General features: G+C 52.3%; 2 protein-coding genes across 2 annotated transcripts in view; both read right to left on the bottom strand.

The window, feature by feature from the left end:
* Positions 1–8,905, bottom strand: part of LOC109292352 (multiple epidermal growth factor-like domains protein 6) — a 9,841-nt gene extending 936 nt beyond the window's left edge. The window contains exons 1-13 of the mRNA XM_019509749.1: positions 8,561–8,905; positions 7,957–8,174; positions 7,485–7,736; positions 6,860–7,051; positions 6,165–6,389; positions 5,751–5,900; positions 5,465–5,568; positions 4,718–4,935; positions 2,462–2,682; positions 2,099–2,245; positions 1,271–1,435; positions 524–675; positions 115–283 (exon numbers count right to left, since the gene is read on the bottom strand). Coding sequence (XP_019365294.1) covers positions 115–283; positions 524–675; positions 1,271–1,435; positions 2,099–2,245; positions 2,462–2,682; positions 4,718–4,935; positions 5,465–5,568; positions 5,751–5,900; positions 6,165–6,389; positions 6,860–7,051; positions 7,485–7,665 — 1,924 coding nt within the window. The 5' untranslated portion in view covers positions 7,666–7,736; positions 7,957–8,174; positions 8,561–8,905. The remainder of the gene's footprint in view (positions 1–114; positions 284–523; positions 676–1,270; positions 1,436–2,098; positions 2,246–2,461; positions 2,683–4,717; positions 4,936–5,464; positions 5,569–5,750; positions 5,901–6,164; positions 6,390–6,859; positions 7,052–7,484; positions 7,737–7,956; positions 8,175–8,560) is intronic.
* LOC109291425 (delta-like protein 3) overlaps positions 8,752–9,080 on the bottom strand; it is a 3,513-nt gene continuing 3,184 nt past the window's right edge. The window contains exon 6 of the mRNA XM_019508451.1: positions 8,752–8,858. Coding sequence (XP_019363996.1) covers positions 8,752–8,858 — 107 coding nt within the window. The remainder of the gene's footprint in view (positions 8,859–9,080) is intronic.

The raw sequence follows: 9,080 nt of genomic DNA, 5'->3' as shown, positions 1-9,080 counted from the left end.
CTGCTGGTATTTGGGCAAGGGCATGTACTGACACATCCTATCCAGGGCAGCCAAAAGGACAGTGGGAGCCTGCATATGCTGGTGTGTTGGGGGCGGGGGGCAGCCTGTACATACCTGCTGGACAGTAGGTGTGCGGTGGGCAGTGTTTGGGGTCTCCTGAGACCGTCTCCTGGCAGTAGAAGCCCGGCTGGCAGGGGATGCAGGATTCGGACCCCCTATTTGGCTGGTACTCCCCGGTGGGGCATGGGGTAGGGTAGGCAGCCCCTGCGGTACAGAAGTGACCCTAGGAATCAGACAGAGAGGGAAGAGAAATGGACAGAAACCCAGGTAAAGTCAGGTCTGTTTGCAGGGCCAGTCCCCAAGGAACAAAAGCCTGTGGCAAAGTCCTGTGGATGGGACTATGGCCACGGCCTGTGAAGCTTCTCTCCAAATGTTAGGCTGACACTGTTAGACTGAAGGTTAGCTAGCCCAGCTGTCACCAGCAGGGACCCAGCCCCTCCTCATCCCAGCCAGAGGCAAGTACCTTCGGGCAGAGGAAGGCAGTGGGGCTGAAGGAGCTGAAGTTAGCTGGGCAGTAAAACCCGGCAGCGCAAGGTCCCGTGGGTGAGCTCAGACCGACGCCAGCGCAGAAGAAGCCGGCATAGCACGGCACGCAGCTGTCCTGGGAGGAGCCGCCTGGGGGAAAGGCAGAGGCACAAAGGGATGGGAGGAAGCTCTCATCTGAGCTGCAGTGACATCAGTGTTGCATTTGCAATAATAATAGCTATTGCAATTGCCTGCAACTGCCACCCTTTGGCTGGAACTGGATCTGCTCTGCCATGTGTCACGGGCACTTTATCGCTGCTCATTCAGAGAGAATCTTCCTTAAATGCAAGCGGCAGGTGGCAGGCAGCTTCCAGGGGTATTCTTGCTGCTGCCATGGGGCTCTCCACAGCCACAGCATCCTGCACTGTGACTGCTGTAACATGTCCAGATAACTACAGATGAGTTGCAACCCATGTTGCATGAATGAAAGTATCGAGCCTGCCTCTTCCCTGGGGGAAGCGGTGTTTTTTTCCCATTTTACAGACAAAGGAAGTGAGGCACAAAGAGGGGCAGGAACCTGGCAGGACAGGACAGCAAGTCTGCAGAAGTCCACTCTGTCATCCTGCTCATCTCTGGGTCCTGCTTGTGGCCGGGGAAGAGGCTGGGAGGAGGGCAGGGTGCCGCTGATAATGAACTCTGCAGAAACCCATGAGGGGAAGCAGGAGAAGCCCTGAGCTGCACTTACCTGTGGAGTTATTTAGGGTGCCCGCTGGGCAGGCGACAGGGAAGAGAGTACCCTCTGGACAGTAGTGCCCAAGGGGGCAGGGTCCATTGAGCGGGAACCCAGGTGTCCTGCGTGGGACAGCGTTCGCAGCGCCTCCTGCGCAGTAATATCCAGCTGAACACAGCCCTGCCATCAGAGAATAGAGGGTCCTCAGGGGCCTGCCCACGGCTCTTAGCTTGGTGAGGCCAAGGGAAGCACCTGCTCCCAGTCCCGCAACACGGGGGCAGCTCAGTCATGGATGAAAGTGGCTCTGGTTTCCACCAGCAGCACACCTCTGTCTCCCACCCCTCTGCCCTGGGCCATTCTCCTCTGGACTCACTCGCCCCAGCCTCAACATCCACCCCCATCACTCATCCCGACCCCCTACCCTGCAGGCCCTCTCATCCCCTCCTTCCCAGGTCCCCTGTCCTCTGGAAAGGGCTCAGTCTCTCCTGTTTTTCCTCAGAGTATTAACATCTGCCTCTGGGTCTCAACGCCTTTCCTCTGCTTGACAGACAGCAACAGAGGACAAAGATTGAGTGAACGAGTGGTGGGGACTAGACAGCAAGGAAAGATGGGAGACTAGAAAAGCACTGGGAGGAGACCTTGAAGAATGAAGGAGCCAAAGCTGGATTGCAAGAATGAAAGCAGGAGAGATGGAGGTAATAAGAGCCTCAGAAAAAGGGTACCTTCAACACCCTGCCTCTGATCTCTCCAGTATCTGCCCCACTGAGCTCAGAAAACCCCACTCCATCTAATGCAGACAAGCACCCAGAGCTCTTTAGCCCTGGTTCTAGCAGGACAACTTACCATCCGGCTCCCAGTTTGCATGGCCCCGACAGTACCTCCCCACTGGGCATGGCTTGCATGCTGCAGGGGACAGTGCCCCCTCCAAGGTGTTCAGGGTACCTTCAGGGCATGGCAGGGGCATGGCGGTCTGAGATGGACAATAGTAACCTGCAAATACAAAGAGGGGATGCTGCTCCCTGGACAAAGCAAACAGCAGAGCTCTTGGTGACTTCAGTAGGGCTGCAATTCCACCCCAAGAGCTCGGGGGCCCTCACTGCGGTGCCTGACGGGGGGATGTACAGAGATCTATGTGCTGGCAGACTCCTCAGAGCCTGCACCTTCTTGTCTTGGGTTAAGGACGCTGCTGTACAGCAGATGCCTTACCTTGGGGGCAGCTGAGTGGCTCTACAGTGGCAGCATGTCTGCAAGTCACACCAGCAGGGCAAGGGAGGCATATGCTTGCTCCAGGCATTGGGCTGAACATGCCAGGCTCACAGGGTATCTCCAGTCCTGTCCCAGTAGGACAGTAGAAGCCACTTGGGCATCTGTACCCATGAAGACCATTAGAGGGGCAGGGGCCAGAGCTGCCTTCAAGGCAAACGTACCTGTAAGAAGTAAGGAGGAGGAATTCAAAGAATTCACACTTGATTTCACAGCCCCGGAAAAGAGCATCAGTTCCAATCACTTGGCACCCGGGCATCCTTGTTCAGTGATGTCCAATAAAATAAATGGACTGCAGCCACCTTGCACAGCCACCAATTCTACCAGCATCCCATCCTGTCTCTGCCCAAACCAGGGAGACCAACTGATTTTTGCAGCTAACCCTGAGGGACAGCGAAGTGCTACAGAAATCTGAGGGTCTCAACACACAGTCATAAAGTCACAGACAATGGGGGTTGGAGGGGACCTCAGGAGGTCACATCTAGTCCACCCTCCTGCTCAAAGCAAGACCAGCCCCAACTACATCATCCCAGCTAAAGCTTTGCCTAGCCAGGTCTTAAAAACCTCCATGGATGAATCCACAACCTCTCTGGGTAACCTGTTCCAGTGCTTTTTACTACCTTCCTGGTGAGAAAGTTCTTCCTAATATCTAACCTCAACTTCCCTTGCTGCAACTTGAGACCGTTGCTCCTTGTAATGTGTAAGACCATTGCTCCTGTGAGCAGTATCTTCTCTTCCAAGTGGCAGTGTCTCCTTGTGAGATGGGCTGCCAGAGGCAGGGAGATCCTGACCCACTTTGGGGTTTGCATGTCCAAAGCAACAGAGGACATCAACTAGTTCCAGGAAGTATAAGCCTCTGGGTGACATGATCCATTGTCCGTATCTCATCAGAACGTCCTCTTCTGATGGACATCACTGATGATGACAACTATCCAAACTACATACTTTCTGTTTACCTGCATCTCTCCACTGCCCCAATCTTCCCAATGTAACCAAAACTGAATGAACATATACAGAAGCATTAAGATTGTTCTGTTCAGCCAATCTACACAGCATGTGAAGAGGGGACTTGTAAAATGTCTACAGGGAATCAAAGGGTGACGTCTCCAAGGAGCAGAAACAGGAAGGGCGACCTATGGGCAAATTCCCAGAACCACGAGGAACGGTGTTAAGCAAACAAAGCTTTAATTTGCATGTTGGCAGTCACTCCCTGACAGGGACGTCGAACAGATTGTGCAGCTGCCCCACAAAGGGAAAGAGGGGGTGCCCCATTACTTGGGATGAGTGGGCAAAGCACAATGAATATCCTGTTAGGAGGATCCTGCAAGGGCATGGGATTTACAGGTTTTAAAACATGCAAGGGCTTAATACGCGTGATGGTGAGGTGACACTGGGGTGTTCTAATTAGGATGCGGAGCAAACTGAATTAATTGATCCTGCGGTTTCCTTGTCATGGGTTATCGCACCATCTAGTGGGAAATGTGTTTAATGCAGGTGAGAAAAAAGTGAAAAAAAAATTCCATGTTGACATCACAGCAGGTGAGATCAGGAGTTTGAAGCAAACTCAGTTTTGTGATAAAGTGGCTGGGGAATAGGGTGTGACTGATGGCCCTGGGCCTTGAAGGCTTCTCTGCCCACTGTAGAAGACAGTGGGCAAGTGAATTAGTGCCTCATTCCTCTCCTCAAGGGACTCGCCCTTGCAGGGGTGAGGATAATATGGTCTGTGGCTTAGTTAATCCTTGGACATCTGTTCTGGGATTGTCAACAAGAGGTCCAGGCCTGAAAATCAGTGGCCCTGATATCCCGCTGTCCTGCAAGTCATTCAGTCATTTCAGCCAGTGCAGAGATCCCAGTACCCACTGAATCAGAGCGGCTGCACTTTACACCCAGCTGGCACAGGTGAGTGCACACAGAGTGCAGGGCAGCAGAGATCCAGGCCCTAACCCTGTTGCTCTTGGAGCCCGTTGCCCAGCACAGCTGGACCAAGAGCAAATGAGTGATGTTAACATTATCTGGGATCATGCTGGGCTGGATTCCAAGTGACCCAGGAAGGGGGTATCCTGTTACTAAGCTCCTGGGATAACCTGCGCCCCTATTTCTCAATGACAAAGTGCTACAGCTGCTCCCTGCTCCGTCTTTAGGAGAATGGTGGGTCTGGATTTTTCAGCATTAAATATAAAAGTGACCACATCTCCTTACCCTGCACTACACAGCGATGCCTGGGACAGATCGGACAGGCCTGCCCGACTGCAGTACCGCCCTGCTGGACAGAGCTGACACTGATCCTCTGCCCCCAGGCCCAGCGAAGAGGAGTAGGATCCAGGAGGGCAGGGGATGGGATAGCTGGTACCATTGGGGCAGAAATGCCCAGGAGGGCAGATGTCATTTCCAGGAAGAGAAAGGCCAGCAGACTCGACCTGGGGGAGGAAAAACAAACACAGTGAGATGCAGGAAGCATGATCAGCTGCAAAAAGAGCCACGGGGAAGCATGAATTTGAGTTGCAGGCTGTAGGTGAGCTGGGCCACTTGCTAGAGGCCTGAGCTGGCTTGAAAAGGGCCCCGACACATTGGCTGGTCTGTCATGGTTAAGCACATCTGTGCCAGGAATTAGCCACCCCTGTGAGGGGTTCCAGGCAACACAGCCCCAGTGTGACATGCAGAGAGGAGGACTCAGAAGGGATTCCTACAACATCACAGTCCAGCACCATGCTGCCACCCACTCCTCTCAATAGATATTATCAAGATCTCCAGTCTTCACCCAGAACCTGCAACTGGGCAGTGGCCTGAAGGTGTGATCCCAACTGCTGCAGGATTACTGGAATATCTAGAAGTTGCTGCTCTATGGTACTACAGCACCGCATTGCTAGGGGAGAAGCCCTTACTCCTCGGCCCCAGCCTAAGGTTACTGGTGCAATGGACAACCCAGTCCCTCTGGGATTCACTCACCCGGTGCTTGATGGGGGCTGGGGTGATGGCTCCTTTGGTGCAATAATAGCCCGAATGGCAAAACCCAGATGGCTGGGTCAAACCTGGAGCTGAGCAATACATGCCTGAAATGAGAAGAAAGGAAGTCCATGGTGAAAGGGTTTCTATGTCTCCTCTATGCCCTCGCTGCGAATGTTGGTGGAGACTCTACTTGCTGCAAATGCGGGTGGAGACTAAAGTCAGCACTTTCCCCCTCAGTCCTTCACTCAAATTCCCCTCCGGTGCCTTGTGGCAAACCCTTTCTTACCTGCGGGGCAGGGCTCACAGTCAGATTCATGAGCGGCACCAGGCTTTGGTCGGAAGGTGCCCCTTGGACACGGGTGTTCTGCACTGAAGCTGGTGCCCGGTGGGCAGAAGTACCCCACAGGGCATGGCCTGGGCAGCTGTACCCCCGAACCTGGAAGACACAGAACACAAACCCACTCAGGTGCTTTCAAGACTATTTCCCCAGGAATAAGGAGTGTGCTATGCATTGCCTTTAGTCTTCTGATCTATGCATTAGCCCCTGCTTTCTTCTGTGGGCTCAGCTGGACACAGAATCACCCTACAGGAGACAGAATATGCCTTTATTGAGTCCAACAGTCTGCTCTTGGCCTAATCTTCCTGCAGTGACACAGACTGACAGCAAAAACACACGCACAGCCCTCCACAGCCCCCTCACTTTTGTCGGCTGGTTCACAGAAGAGTCCTGCGGGGCAGAGATCACATGAGTCTTTCCCTTCCTGGGGCTGGTAGGTGCCCCTCTCACAAGGCACGGGCATGGCAGATCCTGCAGGGCAGTAGAAGCCTCGGGGGCAGCAGTAGGATGCAGGAATGGCTGAGGTCTGGCCCGGTGGGCAGTAGAAACCAGCAGAGCATGGTCCTTCTGGAGCAGGTCTTCCAAACCCTGCAGTCATTGAGGAAGAAGAACCTTTCCATCTCCTTCCCCAAGTCAAAGGCAGGAGGATCCCTCTATTCCCACACACAATGTGGCCTCATTGCATATTCAGTTCAAATCAAGAAGCAGCTACTCTTGATAGCATGGATCCAACCTCAGAAACATGGGTGCTTTGGGATGCATCACTCAGGAAAGCCAGAACCCGGGCATTGATGTGCAATGCCTGGCATGGGGAAGCTTGGGCTTCTAGTTGAAGTGCCCAGCCGGGGCTCTCTGATCACTTTTTGCAGTATAGAGACAATTCTGTGCTGACCAAACAAGATGAGCTATGCAATCAAATGCAAGAATCTTCATCCATTCATAAGAGTTATGAATGTAGTATGCTCGAAACAACTTTACAGGAAATAAAGCTGGGAAGGGCACTGGCTCCCATGTGTCCACCCTCGTGAACCCCAAACCAGAGAGAGGGAGACTCATACCGCTGCAAAAGTGTCCAGCAGGACAGAGCTGGCAGTCTGTGGGATGCCATCTCCCAGCATGGGGGTTGAGACTTCCAGAGTCACAGGGGACTGGCAACTCCGAGCCTCTGGGGCAGTAAAAGCCAGTGGGGCAGTGTTCCTGGTCAGGCCTCGTGGATCCCAGAGGGCAGTAATACCCAGCATGACAGGTTCCTGCAAAGCAGAAGATTTCAGTACCCAGACAAAGGAACTGAGGGACCTCCAAGCATTCATGTAACTGGTATGGGAAAACATGTAGGGGTTTAGTGGCTTAGCCTTTCTGGTCCAGATTTCTTCAGTCTAAGAATCCAGCTGCTTGATTCCCAGGGACACGAGAGGTTGCTCTCTCTTTTTGCTTTGAGTCTGTCCAGCTATAGTTCAGTATGTTTGCACTTATTTGAGCCAAACTGGAGTTTCGCTCCAGGAGCAAAGCAGGAGAGAACTCGGGATTTGACACTGGGGCCTCCCTAGCGTCCTAAGATCCTACAAATCATAAAGGGTAAGATCCATCCCCAGCTATGCCCTATGGAGAGGTGATACCCTGGAATAAAAAGTGCAACATTGTCTTGCACTCATTCTCATGTGCACACAAGTGTATGGAGCTCACCTGAAACATCGGCCATCCCTTCTCCCTGGCAGAACTTCCCGCCCAGGCAGGGCAAACAGGCATTATGAGATGCCATCCCAGTTTGGGGTAGAAAAGTGCCTGTGGGGCACAGCACTGGGCTGCTGCTACCCAGTGGGCAGAAGTGTCCTGCCGGGCACAGATCTCCAGTTTCATCATGCATGGGGTTGGGTATATGTGCTTTCAAAGTGCAGTAGTGTCCAGGGGAACATGGACCACTCGGAGATGAGAGGCCTAGTGAGGAAGAGAATAAAAGTGAACCAGGGGCATTAGGCAGCATACAAATGTAACATATGTCTAGAAATCCTGGCTCGAACCAGCTCATCAGGTGATCAGTCCCTAAGGAAATATACCACGTGGAGGCTTCTCTCTCACAATCTTTATTCCTCCAAGACAAAACACAGCATCCTCCCTGCCTGAGCAGTGACTCTACCCCGCACCTGTCCATCCTTACCCACATTTGCACAGAATTTCCCTGCAGGACAAGGCTGGCATTCATGGGAGCTCTGCAGCCCTGTCTGGTTACTGAAGGTGCCCTCAGGGCAGGGGTACTGCCTGGCAGCTTTTGTTCCTGAGGGGCAGTAGTATCCGGCTGGGCAGTCCACTGGTTTGGCAAGTCCATGAGAAGAGGCGTCTTTGTGGTCTTGTGTCTGGTCTTTTTGGCCGCAGAACCTAAAAAGAAAAGGCAAAATCTGGCATTAACCTGTCACACCCCAGGGCAAAAAGAGGTCCATTTGCCAGGTAACCAATAACCATGGTAGTCTGGGACTGCAAGAAAAGAGAACATAGATTGTCCCTCCAGAAACAAGCGGAAAGGTGGAAAGCAGCCTGCTGGGTTGGTGATGTTACCTGTGGGATCATTTTGTTCCTCCCTGGAGATTATATCAAAACAAGGGTAACTGTAGTGAAGAGGGAACAGTCCAGGAAGTGGGATAATGAGTGTGATGGTGGTAGGAGGAGAGGAACGAGGAAACTACCAGGTGCCCAAGGCAAAAGAGGACTCGCGTGCTAATTCCCAAGAGAAGCATCTGGAGAGAAAGCAGATGAATTCCACTTACTTCCCTGCTGGACATGTTTTGCACTGGCTTTGACCAGTCTGGTCCTGGTATTTTCCAGCGGGGCAGGGTTTGGGCTCTGGGCTGCCTGTGGGGCAGTAGTGGCCTACAGGACATACATGATCTAGAAGGAAAAAAGAAGTCCGTGTGTCTGTGCCCAAGTCCTGAGAGCTTCTGTGTTTCAGCCTAGCACTTTAACCAAAGGATCCATCCTTCTCTCTCCTTTTCTTCCCCAGGTGCACCACTGTGATCCTGATAAGTTCATTGAGGACTCTGTATCTCTCATACAGCTTGGAGGAAGCTGGAAGAGGATGGTAGGTTTGGCTCAGCCAGTCTGAACGCTGGGATGTAGCCAAGATCAGAAAATATTATTAAAAAGAAAATGACAAGAACTGGGTTTTTTTGTCAAAATGGAAAGTTCTGTATGAAATATCTAGTTTCAATTACATTTATTTTGCAGTACCAGACACGCAAAACATGTCTGATTTTCAAGGGGTGGGATTTTTTTTTTTTTTTTTTTTTT

The sequence above is a fragment of the Gavialis gangeticus genome, unplaced genomic scaffold (assembly GCF_001723915.1).
Source record: "Gavialis gangeticus isolate Ggan-Ray unplaced genomic scaffold, GavGan_comp1, whole genome shotgun sequence".
Taxonomy (NCBI): domain Eukaryota; kingdom Metazoa; phylum Chordata; order Crocodylia; family Gavialidae; genus Gavialis; species Gavialis gangeticus.
The sequence above is the reverse complement of the archived record's forward strand: the minus strand, read 5'-3'. Positions and strand labels throughout refer to the sequence as shown.